Source organism: Agelaius phoeniceus, chromosome 2 (assembly GCF_051311805.1).
Source record: "Agelaius phoeniceus isolate bAgePho1 chromosome 2, bAgePho1.hap1, whole genome shotgun sequence".
Lineage (NCBI taxonomy): Eukaryota > Metazoa > Chordata > Aves > Passeriformes > Icteridae > Agelaius > Agelaius phoeniceus.
In genome coordinates this window covers 68,783,792-68,801,224 of record NC_135266.1, presented here as the reverse complement: position 1 = coordinate 68,801,224, position 17,433 = coordinate 68,783,792, and the positions used below count along the sequence as shown (strand labels likewise).

Genomic DNA, 17,433 nt, shown 5'->3' with positions numbered 1-17,433 from the left:
TTTGGTGTTGTCTTGTCTAACCTAGATTCTTAAATGTATTTGTCCTCTCTTTGAAACAGATTAGGTATAGTATCTTCTGTTATATTATATGTTGGAAATATGGATGTTCTGGTAACTTCCTCTTTCTGATGAACTCATATATCCAACCATACTAATTTAATAGATAATTTTTTTAAAAAGAATCTACTGTTGGTTTTGAAGTTAAGTATAATAAAACAGACTAGTCCACATGATTCAAATATTTAATAATTTAAATTTATACTGCATTTAAGTGCTCTACTGAAATCAGACCATAATCAAATTATCAGTTTGGTTCTGAAACAAAGCACTTGGAGCTGTTAGGGATAGGCAGAGACTGCAAATGTAATTACAAAAATACTCATCTGCCAAGCTGATATAAAACTATGTTTCTGATTCTCTGTGGATTAATATTTCTTTATGTTCAGGACTGATGGAGTGGGTCAGGTCAGGATGATGAGTGGGTCAAGCCATCCTTACATCAGAATTCAGGGTGTTTCTGTTGATTTTAGAGAAGTTCTTTATTTTCCTCAAAGTGACTGGCAGGAAAACAAATGATCCAAATCTTTAGCTGCTAATGAAGCTGTAAAAGTTTCTTCCCAGGAAAGAAACTGGGAAGGTCCCAAACACCTCACCATGTGGCAGAAATTCATGAAGAGGCTCAATGTATGTATGTATGTTTGGTTATGCACATTAAGGGTCAGTACTGACATTTTGAATTTTCACTGTGTCTTTTGGGTAATACAATTTCCCAGTTTATTCAAAAGAAGCTGGTGGGCTCAATGCTGTCATGGGGCTTGAAAATTCTCAACTAAGAAAAGTAAGAGAAGATATGTTAAAAGTAAATGAAGCAATAAATAATGTAGAAAAGAGGAATCAGTTGTGATTTTTACCTTCCTATGATATCAGAAATACAGTGATGCTGAATAAAAGTTTAAATCTACAAATTAATGCTTAACAATTGAAGAGAAATGTGTGCTGCACATTTGTTTTACTTGCAAGTACATGATTTGAGTCACTAGTTATACTGTTACCCAGCAGGCCACCACCCATCATTTTTCTTTAACTACCAACGCCTCTAGCAGCTGAGCTATATATTGTGTGATTAATTTCTGCTACTTTGTTTAGTGAGCTATTCTGAAGATGAACATTTACCTTCTCTCAGATGGTGACTTCCACAAAAGGAAGTGGTGCTGACCTTTGCTGAAAATCCTCACTTCATCACACCTATACAAACACCCTATCCCCTGTGACTGGGGCAGGGGCCAGGAGCAAAGGATTTAACTCAGCGTAACTGAAACAAGGAGCCTTAAGCCTCCAGACCTAGCATGACAGCAGCTGGCTGGGGGCCACAAATATAAAAGAAGCCCTTAGGGAGCATGGGTGAGCAGGGTGTGGCACAGCAGTGTGCAGGAAGGTGCAGAGGCAGTGCCAGCCCAGCCAAGGAGCAGTGGTACCCACCTGGCAGAAAGCCAGGGCCTCGCTCAGCTTCACACCCGGCATGGCTGGCACAGCTGCCCAGACAGCTCTGGCAGGGACACACTGCCAGTACTGGGTGGCACCTGTGAGCACAGCTCTGGGAGGGTGCCCAGGTGGAGGAACTTCTCTGCCTAATGACAGGATGAGGGGATCAACAGCCCACCCGAGCTGTATCTCACCTACAGCCACAGCATGGGCAACAAATAGGAGCAGCTGGAAGCCATTGTACTGCAGGAAAACTATGACAGAGTTGCCTTCACAGAGATGTGGGGATGATTGCTGTGGTGAGTAGCTGAAGACTCTTCAGAAAGGACAGGCAAGGAAGGAGTGCTGGTGGGATAGCTTTGTAGGTTACAGAGAGTTTTGATTACCCAGAACTTGATGACAGTGATGATTGGGTTGAGTCAGGGGGAAGAATCAGGGGGAAGGCCAAGAAGGCAGATATCCTAGTGGGACTCTGCTGTAGACCACCCAAACAGGATGAAGAGTCAGAAAAAATATTCTATAAGCAGCTGAGAAAAGTTTCACAATCACTAGTCCTTGTTCTAAGGGGGGACTTCTGCTCACCAGACATCTGGAAACAAAAGAATCTGGCACTTGCCATTATTAAACTTTGTATTGTTGGTGATTGCCCAGCCCTCTATCAAAATATCTTGGCAGGGCCTCTCTGCCTTTGAGGACGTCAACAGCTCCTCCCAGTTTAGCATCATCAGCGACATAGTATACCTTCAAGTTCTGTATCCAAGCTGCTATGAAAACATTGAAGAACACTGGCCTCTCTATCTTACTGTATGCAGGGAGAAACATAGTGACAAAGGACGAGGAAAAGGCTGCAGTACTTAATCCCTTCTTTGCCTCAGGTATTCGAGAGTAAGACCGGTTGTTAATGGAGTACTCAGCTCCCTGAGGGCTTTATTCTGCTCCCTGACTGGCACAGGGAGCAGAATAAAGCCCTCATAATCCCAGGGGAAATGTCAGCAACCACTTAGATACACACAAGTTTATGGGACTGGATAGTATCCACACAAAAGTACTGAGGCAAAAGTTCTCATTGAACCACTTTCCATCATTTACCAGCAGTTCTGGCCAAGTGGGCAGAGCTGACTGGAGCTGATTGGAGATTAGCCAACGTGACACCCACTTAAAAGGTCAGAAGGAGGATCCAGGGAACTACAGTTCTACCTCAGTGTCAGGGAAGGTCATGGAGTAGACCATCTTGAGTGCTGTCACTTGGCACGTGCAGGATAACCAGGGGATCAGGCCCAGCCAGCAGGGGTTTATGAAAGGCAGGTTCTGCTTGATCAGCCTGATATCCTTCTGTAACAAGGTGACCCACTTAGCAGATGAGAGAAAGGCTGTGGATGCTGTCTACCTGGACTGTAGTAAAGCCTTTCAAAGCTTTTCCCACAGCATTCTTCTAGAGACACTGGCTGCTTATGGCTTGGACAAGTGCACTCCTTGCTGGATAAAAAACTGGCTGGATATCTGGCCCCAGAGAGTGGTGGAGAATGGAGCTACATCCAGCTGGTGGCTGGTCACCAGTGGTGTTCTCCAGGGCTTAGTATCGGGGCCAGTTCTTCTTAATATCTTTATTGACAATATGCACAAGAGGATTGGGTGCACCCTCAGTCAGTCGGCAGGTGAGGCCAAGCTGGGTGGGAGCACTGATCTTCTGGGGGGCAGAAAGGTTCTGCAGAGGGATCTGGACAGAAAGGGTTGAAGGGCTGAGGCCAGTTGTGTGAGGTTCAACAAGGAGAAGGGCAGTGTCCTGCACTCGGGTCACAACAACCCCATGCAGCACTAGAGGCTGGGGGCAGAGTGGCTGGGAAGCTGCCCAGTGGAGAAGGACCTGGGGGTGCTGGTGACAGCCACAGGACATGATCCAGAACATGCCCAGGTGGTCAAGAAGGCCAATGGCCAGGAGGGTTTGTACCCCCATACTCAGCACTGGTGAGGCCACACCTCCAATCCTGTGTTCAGTTCTGGGCCCCTCACTACAAGAAGGACATTGAGGGGCTGGAGCGTGTTCAGGGAAGGGAAACAGAGCAGGGGAAGGGTCTGGAGTGCAATGCCTATGAGGAGCAGCTGAGGGAGCTGGGGGTGCTCAGCCTGAAGAAAAGTAGACTCAGGGGAGAACTTACCACTCTCTACAACTACCTGAAAGGAGGGTGTAGTAAGATGGGGATTGGCTCTTCTTCCAAGAGAGAGCAACCTCAAAATACCCTAGGGGAGTTTTAGATTGGATATTAGGAAAAATTTCTTCAACAACAGGGCTGTTAGGCATGAGACTGCCCAGGGAATTAGGGGAGTCACCATCCCTGGAGGTATTAAGATGTGTTGGTGGCACTGAGGGACATGTTTAGTGGTGGACTTGGCAGTGCTGGGTTAATGCTTGGACTTCATGATCTTAAAGGTCTTTTCTAGTCTAAATGATTCTATGACTTTATTTACAATTTAAAGCATTTATTGAACCAAGGCAATCTTTTGGGAGTGTTTTTAAACACTACTTCCTAAATTTCAAATGAGTATCATATGCATAATGAAATTGCAATATTTTAATGTTACTCTTTAGTTTTGTGCCTTGAGATAGATGGTTACATATTTGTTTCTGAAGTAACATTTGCAAGTTGGGATTGTAGCAAAATATTTGCTAAAAAAGAGTGTGAATAGTTCACAGACTTGTCAGAATCCATCTGTTTGTGTCTATTAATGGGTACATTCCCAGCTGTGGTCTTTCTAATGTAATAAATAAAAAGTTTCTTTCTTACTATAAATCCAATGGCTCAAATCTCCTTGTAAAATTGATTTATTTCAATAAAAATCTGTACTTATGTTAAAGACACCTCTTAAAATGAGCATGACCATGAGATGCCATTTGCATATCATTTCAGCAGCCATCTGACACATAAACGACTCAGTCTTAAATAATTTGCTACAGCATTTTTCTGGTTAAGCCGTGGAAGAGCGCGGCATTCAGACCAGGATGAGAGGGACAGGGATGGGAAAACACAGGTGTATTTAGCACTGGAATGAGAGGCACATCCAAAATAATCTAAAGACTGGGACAAATGCTTAGTCCTCACTCCTTCATGCAATGAATCCAACACAAATTTACACAGGTCTGCAACACACTTTAGAGAAGTCCGAACTACGAACCAATGCAGAAGGTTCCTAAATCTTTAGGAATCTTTTTTTGTAATGCTGTGTGTAATTTTTTTTGTACTTTGACTGAGAGAAATTACATTTCTACCTTTGGCTTTGATTTATCTCTTGCACCATTCTCTTAAGCTATCCTTATGAAGCTACCTTGCCCTTATCCTATGCAGCTACCCTACATTTCTTCATAAATTGCAGCAACAGAAGACCATACACAAAGACATTTCAAACTAATTTTTGCTTAAATTCACAGACCTACATATGATCTAAGGTACATTTGAACTATGCTACTTTTCTGAGGCAATATCCCTTTAAATTCTTTCTGTAACAAAACCAATACTCCACTTTTGTGGCTGTCTTTTAAAGTGCTTCTGTATTAAATGACTTGTGAAGGTTCAGTGCCCTTCTGCATCATCATGGCCTGGAAAACCAGTCCTCTCCAGAAAAAAATTCCTTGGTTTATCAAAGGACCAGTGCCATTCATTTAGCTCAGGCAACAGAAGAAATTAATTATCCCCACATTATTTTACATCTGTGACAAGTAAAATTTGTGAAGTATTTATAAAATTAAGCAAGCTATTTTGAAGTTAATGAACTTGTCTTGCGTCTAAAGAAATACCTACAGTTTAAACAACTTTTTGGTAAGTATAAATTTTAATTCATAGTGTTTTGAAATAGATTATGAATCAAATTCTTTCACCTTAAAGAAAACCAACATTTATAAGTTCCAGTGCCTCCTCTTCCACTGTACTACAGCATGTTGCTGGATCTGTAAAAATGACTTCTGTAAAAAAGGTTTTCTAGAAAATCTTTTCTATATACTTACTGTTCAACAACAACAAAGAAAGAAATCAGTATCTCTATGAAATAGTCCATTGAAATGCAATTCACTCTGGTGATTATATACAGCAGAGTATGCTTAGTTTTGATCACCATGCTAGCTGAAAACATATTGCTCTTTAATTCTCATAAATTTTGTTCTACTTCTATATTGCTAGGGCTCCTGGGTGGCACTCTATTCTTGAGGACAGAGGATGCCTTGAATATTGCACTGCCTTAACAAAGCCAGCTGTTGTGTCTGATACTGAGTGACGCAGATGGGTTCGCACACTAATTGACATTACTGTATGTAAATTACTGCCCTCTACTGGAATGACTGGCAGAGAGTTTCACGTGAAATGGATGGCTTGTAAGGTAATTACATTGATTGTTGAAGCCTGGTGTTTTCTGGAACCAAGTGCCATGGATTCTGGGTGTTCCTGATCCCTTCTTGGAGCATAGCTGTTTGCTGCACACATATCTGTGTGCATTCAGCCTTTGCTTATTGGCAGTACAGGTTGCACTAGGATGGTCTGATTGTCAAAATATTTTCCTTTTTTAACTGTAAACAGGATGTGCAAAGGAGCTACAGAAATGCACTTCTCTGGTGAATGCCCTAATGTCAGTCAAGACAACTGATGCCCTGATGTCAGTCAACCTTCTACAATGTCGTATTTTTAAGCCTGTAATAATCAAAAGAAAATATCACAAATTCTTAATTAATTGAAAATAATATTCTCAAACCCAAATTTTCAAGAATGTAAGACAGGCACCACTTCTTTAAAATCATGAGGTTACTGATATTTACAGGAAATGGACATTTTACAAAATGAAGTTTTTTCTTGGCTCTTCAGACTCCAAAGTTCACATTTTCTTTTTAAATTTGCTATGCAAATGTGCTTAAGTAGAAGTGAGTACATTCTCACTTCATTTCTCAATGAATTGTTACTCAAGGAGATGATTTTTAAAGGAGTTTTGATATATAGCAGCACAAGATTTGGCCATGGCATGACAGAAAAAGCAAAGAAATAAGGAACAGCAAAATAGAACATCTGTCTCTCAAGAAATCCAAGAAGTACAAAATATAAGAAGACAAATGAGAGTCAAAGCACTGCCATGAAACAAGGCCAATGCCTGGCAAGTATTGTACAAAATCAAATTGTTAAGTCACCTAAGTTCTCAGAATCCCTAGAAATATGACAATATGGGACATTTTGAAGGGTTTTTTCCATTAAAGCAAAAAGACAAAATTCAGAATTGGGACTTCATGATTCCTGAAACTAAACACTACATCCTACTGTAGCTGAGAAAGCAGAAGAATAGGAGTCCAGTCTCCAGTGCCTTCCTGAGTCCAGAAATTTCACGTGTTTCAGAATTTGCTGGCCAGCCACCAATAGACTACTGATGTTCACTAAGCAGCTGAAAGTTTATTGTGGATATAAATGTTCCATATAAATGTTCTGGCATAGTTATTATTACACATACAGTCACTTGCACGGGGATATGGAAGAAGCCTATAGGCTTTCAGGATATATATGAATAAATACAAAAACACCTAGTAAGAAATAACTGAGAAGATACATTATTTAATATGACATGACTGATATAAAGAAGCAATCTTGGAATGGAAAAGCATCATCACTGTTTAATGTCAGACAAATAAATTAAGTATTTTTATCAGTCTACATAAGCTCCTATAGATCTTAGAAAAATATGAGCACCAAAAACTGCATTTATCTAAACGTACATGAACTTCAACAGTATTGTGTTATATACTATGAATTGTTTCCAATATTTGGTCTGCAAACACCAGGATAAGTACAATGTTTACAGGAATATTCCATGAAGTCACAGTGTAGAGAACTGACAAGGTAGCAGCCTTCTTCTTGTCACATACAAGCATCTGCAGATGGAATGAGCTGAGGCCACGTATATGTGCAGAGAAAAAAGGAGAAATATTTGTTTACTGAGAACTGAAAGAACCTTGTGAATGCTCAAGGAACCACGGAAAGCCAGTGGCAAAAAAACCCAACAAAAACAAATCAAAACCCAAACCAAACAAACCCAAACCAAACAAAAAACTGTACTACAAAAAGGACTGACATAATAACTCTCTAGGAAAAAGAAGTGTACTTTCTAAAGATTAATGTGTCACTGAAATCTGTGAACAGACAAGCTCCAGGAAGAAGGAGACCTGTCAAGAACATTTTTTAAAGCTATCAAATAGAAACTGACTGACTCAAATGGTATCCAGTTCTATTGCCAGCACTGATTCCCCATTTTATCAGCTGAGATTTGTATCTCTTACTGTCAGGAAATTAGGTAATCAAAATTGAATTTCTTTTAGGAAAATAATCACTGATCCAACTCTCTCTGATGAAGGCAGTACCCATTCAAATACAAAATCTGTGTATTAAATGTAAAACCAGAAGATGAATGCTGTTGTCACCCTAGGAACCTCTCCATGATCACTCCAAATCTTACATGGCAAATTGCAGAAGAGCCACAGGAATGAGTATGAGAAAAATACAGCTTTCTCTGGACTTTGAGACAGTGGGGAGTCCTTCATCACCCCCCCTCACAGTCTCATGCTGATACAGAAATACTTGGCAGGTCAAGCATATTGGTATTTTTGTAATTGTACTTCTGGAATTAACTTCTTGTTGCTGAGGGTCATGAGAGCCTGGCAGCAGCAGAACTAACAATGGTGGTATTTTGCCACCACTGCCCCCTTTTCAGATTCGAACCACTGGCCTTCAAGGAGTGCCTGGGGAAGGAGATGGAACTTACAGGATATTGACATAACCCAGAAAACATAGGTGCAAAGAAAAGCCTCTTCATGCTTTATTAAACTAATCAAAAACCCCTCCTCACATTAATAGAGAATGTACAGCACAATTAATTTAATTTATGAGATCAATGACTACTTTTTTGGCTACTACATTTTCTTTAGGACTGAGAGCAGAAAATTTCCTGGCATGCCTGACCAAATGAATCACTCATAAGTCCCTTTCTTTCTTCCCTAAAGCACTCCATCATGAATAAAGAATGTCTTTCATAACTTTTCTCCTTGACAAAGGACAGTCTTTTCCCATTGATGGGGCTGGGTTAGGGAGGAATTTACACACATACATCTTATCAACATACATGAGAATCAGTATCTTGTACTCTCCAGTGCACTGGTGGGGACACACGACTGCAACATCTCTACTTTGCTTTCTAAAAATGTTATGTGCATGATTTTAAAATAGAACATAAAAGTATGCCCACCAAATACCACATTTTTCACACATGCATCTCCCATACTCCTTAATTAAAACTGATCTTCCAAAATTATTTTATAAAAAAAAATCCACTTGTTTCATGAGTGGCTTTAAGGTAGATTAATCTGCATTTGCACAAAGGTCTTAATTCAGAATAAATTTCACTAATGTAATAACACCAAGATGCAGCAGACTCAATGTTGATCCCATACTGGGACATCTGCCTTTGCTCAGGGGTTCTCACAGGGCCTGGGAGCCTGGTACATATATTTCCTTTGGGGTTTCCAGTGACTTCAACCCAAAATAAACTTCAGCTTTGCAGAATAAAAACTTCATAAACAAGTTCTGAAAAGGTTTAATTTTAAATTAAAACTAAAAACTATGAGAAAGCTATAGATTTGATGGTTCTTTAATTAGGCTGCAGAAACATAGCTGCTCTTGTCTCCATACTGGCATTTCAGAAAACTGTGCTAAAATTCACACAGTTCTTGTTGTGACCACTAGTTTTAGTTTTTTAAAACCCATTTTTCATTTCTGTATTCCCCAAGATCAACAGATCAGCAGGTGCCAAGAAGCACCATGCTTTCTGAAGTGCAATTACAAATTTAGATTTGTTTATTTGCATCCAATAAAATCACAATAACCCACAAACCAACCACAAATTACTTTTGAGAGGAGCAGGTGCATTGCTTTGTCATCTTTGCAATGAATGTGACATTTACTTTCTGCTGGACAAATTATTCTCCATTTTCTACCTACATCAGATAATGTTCAGTTTCATCTTTGACATAAATGTATTTCAGTCATATTTGAAGAGACACTTGTAGCTGCTAATCAATTTATAAGGTCCTCTTTAACAGTTAAGGAAACCTAAGAGTAGGACTTGTAAAGCTTTCCATTTATAGGTGTTAATTTTGGCTTATTTAGACTTCCTAGGGATTTTCTTTTACTCACAAGCCTGCCTCATTCCTGTTTCAGTTTTGGAGCTTCAGGTAATCCTTTTCTAAGAAAAAATTAGTCCATGGTATGTTGTCCCACCACACATTTTCATTCTATTGATTTGAGACATTCAGTGCTTCATCATTTGGAAAAAAACCCTGCAATCTCACAGGGGAAGTTCAAGAGTCAGTTTAGCACTGGTGCCTGAAAAATCTGTCCAAAATTGGACAAATTAAAACAGTTTGAAATGTCAGTCTGAGCAAACCACTGGAGGTGTGGTGGAAAACTTGATCCCAAATTCCTTTTACCCAAAGCACAGCCAAGCCAAAAAAAAGAGTGGGAGCACCTGAAACTGTTCCCCAAACCACCCCAGGCAGTGACTTCTGGAGACTCTGTAGCTGAGTATGAGCTGGAACAGTGCTCAAGGGTGCCCTGTCTGATAGGGCAATTGCAGCAGGCAGTAGAGAGGATGTCAATGGATAGATAAGAGAGATTTTGTACCAGAAGAGTTAGAGGAGATCAAGTAGGGATTTTATCTCTTAGAGAACACAGAACATACAAAGGATTGTGGGACATGAAGCTCAGGTGAGAAGAGATTTGTCAGAAAGACGGAGGGTGTATCTATGCCACAGACACAGTGGAGGCAGCCTTACAGAGAAGAAATCCTGACAGCAATCTGTGTAGATTGCTAAATAACAGCTCAAAGCTGAACTTCAGAAACTAGAGGCAAAGCTTTCTCTTATCAGAAGAATGCTAGGGTCACAAAATTAATTTTGCAAACTTCAGTAAGAATCAGAATTTAAGTCACCTGCTAAATTCTAACTCAGCCCTCTTTCTACTAGGTAGTAAGACAAAGTCTCATCTTCATCTGCACATGCAGTTTCCAAGAATCCTATCTGATGATGGGGTATGGTCACGTATCAGCCCTGCTGAAGCTCATGCAGTGGGAGACAGAAAAACCCAGGTTTCTGTGACTATGACAAGTAAATGTTGCCCCAGTGGCAGAGCACCTTCCATTCTTTGTTGTACACCAAGTGAAAGAAAATCTGACCAGACCACCAGAACCTGCAAGTTATTAATTCCCTAAGTGCAGTACAGTTAGACCCCAAATGCTGATTTGCTCAAAATGTTGTGCAACAGCAGCTACTGAGAGTCATAATTTGAATACTAAAGTAGATAATTCAAGTTCTAACTCTCAAGAGCTGATATTCTTGGGGTCCAGTCTCACTTTGCCTCTTGCTTCTATCTGTAAAATGGGAACAAGTAACCTTGAAGCTTCTAGGAACAACTGAAACATTAATGTTATGACATATGCAAGCACCAGGCTCATGAACAGTTGAGGAAATTTATAATTCAGTGCTTAGTCCAGTATTTCAGAAAGCTGCAGTACAGAAGGCTCTAAGTTAAGAGATTCAGCAACAGGGATCATCACTTTCTGCAGTAAATGAGGCTGAAAAATTCTGAGCAACAAAAAGGGTGAGGTGATTGTGTCAGTCAGTCATGTCAGTCATGACAATCCTACCCTACAAGGGGGGGCTATGCAATACAGCAAAAGGGGTCCTTAACACTGATGTTTCCTGGCTCCCAAGTACTGAATTTAAAAACAAAATTAAAATTTAATTTTATTTTAGTGTATAGTAACTGAAAGAATGCCAGATAGAAGGTGTCACTTTTCCCTTACGTTCAAGGAACGTAAGAACTGCAACTTGTGTTTTACTGTAACAGGTGATCATTATTTGAACAGGGATCTCAGAATTACTTTAGGTGATCACTGTAGGAGGATTTGCTAAATACCTGAGTCAAATTCCATAAACAATGGTTTTCAATAATGGCAAAGTGGTTCAGGATTACATTAAACCAAAAGTATTTTATACAACCTTTCAGGTAAATAGGCCCCCACAGGGAGTTAAAATTCTGGTACATTTCCCATTCACTTTGTCAATTCCAAATTAAACCATAAGCATAGTGGAAACAGTGTAAAATACCTCTGCAAAACTTACAAAAAGCACAAAAAACCCCTGAGGGTGCAATTTTTGGCACTGTAGAGGGTACACCCATTGTTTGAAAAACAAATCCCAGTCAGTGAATCAGAAAAAGTGACTAAGAGTTGCTGGGCACCCCGGATCTGTCCTGAATAAGAGACAGTATGGAGCAGCCTTGTCCAGGAGCATGCCAGGAGCCAGGCTGCTGCTCATCACCTCTGCTGCAAAGGGTGAGGGAGGGAAGGAAGAAAGGAGCACACTGTAGCAGTCTTTTTATGCACAACCTACTTTTCCACAGCAACCCAGCCATGCTCTCTGCCTCTTTGGGAGCAGCTGAGTCAAAATTCAGCTCTCTCCTTGCTCTAGCCAGGATTCAGCTCCTTTCTTCAGCTCACACCCCTGCTGCCCAACAGTGTCCTGCTGCCCTCTGCTCCAGCCTGGATGCCAGGGTGGAAACTCTTCCCAAGGAGCACTGGGAAAAGCCCTGAGTAACCTGCTCTGCTCCCAGTGATGATCCTGCTCTGAGCTGGAGACTATACTGGAGAATTCCCAACACTTCATGCAACCTCAATGAGTATGTGATTTTTATGAATTACAAAAATGTGCTTGCTTTCTTTACAGGTGTATCTTGGGCAACTGGTATCCTGATCCTTAACAAATAGATAAAAGACTAAAAGCAAGCCAAAAGAGCAACTATGTAAGTGCCTGCAAAAGTATCATCACAGCAAGGATTTAATCACAAGTTTTTATTTGGCTTGACAGTTAGAATATGACAGCACACTAATGATTAAAACTGCATTTAGTTTTGAGCATTGCTCTTGAACATTAGTTACCAGTTACACTGCTGCTCTGACTGTCAGTCAGAGCTGAACTACAACGCCAACTTTGAGGAAAAAGACGGAACTATCTACCTGGTTGGGATCAGATCTATTGCAATGGCAAACAGCAAATAGTTGACACATTTAGATCAGCCTAAATTTCCTGCCTTCTCATTAACAAAAGCTGGAAGAAGAGACCAAGGAATATATGCTGCAGCTATGCAGGTCAGCACAACAAACAAATATAAAAACAAGGACAAAAATGCCAGATACAGAAAAGCAACAGAATAAGAGGACATATCTGGCACCAACAGACATTTGTACACGTTTCATTATGTCGTCAGATAAGTAATTTAATTAAACAGCAAGTGTATCAGTGTCTTACCAGAGTATTATGAATAGCACTTAAATTATGGCAGTGCATAAACCCAGGACATTAGTATTCTATCCACCTTAAATAAAAAGTTTTGACTCCATCAATTTTAATACCCAGTTACTTTAAGAAGTTGGCTACAGTATGATGGCAGCCTGCCCAGGTTCTTTGCTCAATCAAGCAATAGTTGTCTTTGACTAAAAAAGAAAAAAATAGCCAACAGTATCCTTGCTGAATGTCTGCTGGCATCTGCTATCAAAATAGGAAAAAGGGACTTAAAAGAAAATTAAAAACTTAAAAGTTTAGTATTTTGGTTAACCATAATATTACAAAATAGGTCGTTTTAGTAATTAATTATTGAAGCTACCCAGTTTAGATTAATTTTTAAAAAAAACTACCATGCAATTTTTATGTATTACTTTAATTGTATGTACATAAGAACTAATGTGCTGTAGACATAGTCAGAAAACCTGCATCATTTACCTCTGTATTATACAACACAGCATGTCACAGTGCCCTAGGCAAGGTCACCAAACTCCTAACAATGCTGTAGTATGTGACAGAGGAATCCATCTTTACAAATTACACTTCATTATACATGATCCTGCTCATAAATCTTGATGTATCGTTTTCTAGTATAATAACTCTACTTTGCACTTGCATGTACATGTACTAGATATTCTAATCTAGAACTTCTAATTCACAGAGTACTTTACAAATACACACTGAGTGTATGCTTATGTGCATAAAGCTACTGTGCTGCTGCAATAGCAGTGCTCTAAATGAGACCCGACCTCCTGGAGCACCTGCCCTGCTCTGTGCCCTTCTGGTCCCCACCTGGGGATGGAAAAGCTGCAGGAGGCCGGTTTTCCAGAACAGGTAGGTGACCTGCAGCTATAGAAGCATCTGAAATGAAACAGACCATTTTTCTTTGGGAGTTGTGGTACTTCTCACATGCAAACCCTGTGAGGAACCAACCTGGTTGGTTAGACTTAGAACACTGATCGGAGGAGCAGGTGAGCCTGTTTCCCGGAGGCAAAGCCAACCCTCTTCGTTTCGGAGACGCTCAGAAGGTGCCTCCGACACGGAGCGAGGGGAGGCTTAGCCCCGCGCCCGAGTGCGTGTGTGAGCAGCCCGCGCTGCCCGCCGGCTCCCGGGCAGGTGCTGCCTGCAGGGGCCGTGGGCTGCGACCCGCCTGCCCCGCAGCCCGACCCGCCCGCACGCTGCCCGCCGCCTTCCTGCCGGGAGCTGCCCGTCCCGCCCGGCCGAAGCCGCGGGCTCTCCCCGCTCCGGCAGCGGAGATGGTGCCCCCGGACGTGCCCCTGGAGCGGGGGCACCCCTGAGGCGTCCCCCGGGGCGTCCCCTCAGCGTCCCCGGGCAGGTAGCGGCGGCCGCGGCGCGGCGGGGACTGACCTGCGAGTCGCCGCTCCCGGACATTCCTCCACAGCAAGTCCCAGGCTTTGGCGGTGGAGTCCCGCAGCTGCTCGCTCAGCGACCTCCGGAGCTGCGCCTTGGCCGGGCGGCGCTGGCTGCTCATCCTCGGCGGCTCCGCATGCCGCCCCGGGCAGCTCCGCTCAGCGCCCGCTCTCCTCGCCGGGGACGGGCGGCGGCGCCCACACGGGGCCGCGGGGCAGCCCCGCCGCGCCGCAGCCGCGTCACCGCCGCCCCGGGCGGGCGGCCCTTCCTTCACCTGAGCGCCGCCCGCCCCGGCCCCCAGGGCAGCGCTCCCGCCGCCAGCCTCCCTGCCTGCCTGCCTCCCTCAGCGCCCCGTCCCGCGCCCGCCGCTCTCCGCCCTCCTTTCCTCCCCCGCGCTGCGGCCCCCGCGGGGCGGGGAAGGTGCCCCGGGCTCCGGCCCGGCTCTTGCCCTGACCGGGACCCCGGGCCCTCGGGCTCGGGCACCACCGACGGACCGGGACCCCGCGCCTAAATTCCGTGACCCCGCTTATGCCCGTGGGCCTCATTTGGGAACTGTCCGGCCAAGCCCCCGCGGCTGCCCTGCTGTCAGCTCCCGCTGCCGCCGCTGCGCTCCCTGGACAGCGACCGGAGCTGCCCGCCGCCACCCCAGCCGTGCCGCCCCAGCCCTGCGAACGGTGCTCCGGGGACAGGTCACTCGCCACGAGGTGACAGAAAACCTGGCTGGCAACGGGATGCCTTCCTCACGGGAGGCTGTAATAGGTGCTTCGCCCATGCTTCAACTTTTGCGGAAAGAAAACTAGGATTTTTTTTTTCCCAGAGGCCTAGGTTCACCAACTCTCCACCCAAGATCAAGCCATAGTCCTTGCAACACAGCCTCTCCAGTTTCTTTCCCACTTTCTCTGCATTCCACCCACTTACTCTCCACCTCCTTCCCCCTGCATGATTTCTCTTACAAGCTCTTGCGCTTTTGAAAAGGTTTCAAAATTAAACCCTGGCAGACACTTTTTGCACACTTTACAGACTAAAATGAATCCTGATTTCTTCATCCATAGGCTAGCCAGAAAGTAACAGCAGGGCCCTTATCCCATTTAGGAAAACCATTTTGTGTCTCTGCTTCTTCTGTGCTCTGGGAAATACTGTTTTAACAGTGTCCCCTTCCCTATCCTGGATGTTCCTCCAGCAGTCTGATAGCTGAGAAGGACAATGGCTGCTTCATTCCATTTAGTCACAATCAATTACTTACTGCTTGCTCTTTTGGCAGAGTATTTGTGATGTGCAAAGCAGAGGCTGATGTTCCTGCAAGTGAGTGCCCTACTCTGAAAGAGCTGCATGCTCAGGTAAAGCAGTCATGTTAAACATTATCGATATCCCCATCTTGTTTAGATTTAAACTGTAACTGCAATGTCAGAAGCTAAAAGCAACAGACAGATGTATTCCATGTTACCACTGTTAATAATGTCTTCTGCTTTGTGGTGTGAATTTGTATTCCTTTGTCCCTGTTCTTAAGAGGTTCATCTAAAAAGGTTCATCTTAAACTACTCTACTTTAGCTGATGTAGTGGAGACAATGTGCTTGTCTGGAACTTTTACAGATGTTGTATGTCACTTCTCTGCCTGCAATTCCAGTGTCCTCCAAATGACTGGACAAACACTTTTGAGAAAAGGGATGCCTTCCAGGGATGGATGCATTCAAGATCTGGAAGGGAGACAGCATAATTATGTAAATACTCCCACATCCCATGACCCAGAGCAAACACCTGCTGATGTTAATGGGAGAAGAGAGGATTATGGTTCCTACAATCAGCTCCTCTGCCCAGTAAATCTGCCTCTGACCTCTGCCTCTCTTTATTTAATCTCTCACCAACACAGCCATTACCAGTACATAAGACCTACTATGCCTGTTTACTGCCACAGGCTTTTATCAGTTAGGAACCAGGCAGAGATGAGAAATTAATTCCTGATACTGTACTCAGCTGCCCTATAAAGATGAGCCATGACACACAGTCTAAAAGTGAAATAATAAACTCAGTTTTGAAGGTTTTGTATCATACTGCTGTGTCACCACCCACAAACGTCAGTCAGTACTGCAACCTTCAGCAGTGCTCTTCTGGCAGCCACACTTGGATGCACCAACTTAGAGTGCCCTGCCTGTCTGGAAGATAGATATCCCTTTCTTCAGCAGCTGTCTGCCATGGCCAGAATGCTGCACTCGAACAAAAGATATTGTCTTCCCTTCTGCAGCATTTTTGAAGATCTTGCTTTATCAAAAATATCCCTAGATTTCCAGGTTTACTGAAAGCAGCTAATTAGTGACTAGATAGTGGCAATTGCTAATCCCATGTTATCTCACCATGAGTTACTATGATAAACTGCAGTTATATGGCTGTATTTCATAATAAGCAACAGAACTGAACTGGCAAGCCTAGACCAAACTCTGTGGCAGGCACTGACAAAAATCTTACTAATTTCAGGTACTTTATTGTGGAAGACTAAATCCAGAGGCAAGATCAGATATCGTAGTTTTCTCCCCAAAGAAAACAGTGCTATTGAGTAATGAGAACACATCTCATGCAGCAACTGCCTATTCCTATTTTATGCTTTTAATCATAGTCAGCTGTTCAGAAGTCTAATTACCATCATGAGTATTTTTGATGTATTACACCTCATAGTAGCAGTTACACTAAGAGCTATTCTGCAGAAGAAGTTACAATAAGAGCTATTTTGCTTGAAGGAGGGTACATGTTAGGAATTATTCATAGGTTAAACATGCTTAATTTCCTTTTAGAATGTTAGAAAACCTGACAAGATGGTAAAATTCTGGTCTCTCACACATTTTGCATATGTTGGTTAAGTGTATAAGTAGCCAGCTGATCAGTACTTGTGTTTCCTGCTTGAAACATTCTGACATCCAGCACAAGATGGCTATCATTTCTGGGGGAAAGAAAAGGAAAGCACATTTTCCACAGAATATAGTTTTCCTGCTTGATACTAGTCTTGCCAAAATGGTTCTTTTCAGAGTAATTGCAATGAAACCACTGTGAACCAAGATGAAGAGAAAGGAGGAAGTTCCCAGCTGCCTTAAAAGAAGCTGAGTTATTATATTTGTCTTTGCTCATTGATAACAGAATATTGGCAGGAATAAAAGTACTGTCTAAATCTTGAAGGCATATA

At 42.7% G+C, this 17,433-nt stretch overlaps 1 protein-coding gene across 4 annotated transcripts in view; it reads right to left on the bottom strand.

The window, feature by feature from the left end:
• Window positions 1-17,433, bottom strand: part of STARD13 (StAR related lipid transfer domain containing 13) — a 243,359-nt gene that overhangs the window by 126,905 nt on the left and 99,021 nt on the right. Inside the window, exon 1 of one of the 4 annotated variants that reach the window (XM_054627873.2) lies at window positions 14,261-14,590. The exons of the other annotated variants lie outside the window; for them this stretch is intronic. Within the exon in view, the coding sequence (XP_054483848.1) occupies window positions 14,261-14,384 (124 nt within the window). The 5' untranslated portion in view covers window positions 14,385-14,590. Of the gene's footprint in view, window positions 1-14,260; window positions 14,591-17,433 lie in introns of those variants that run through there. 4 annotated transcript variants of the gene reach the window in all.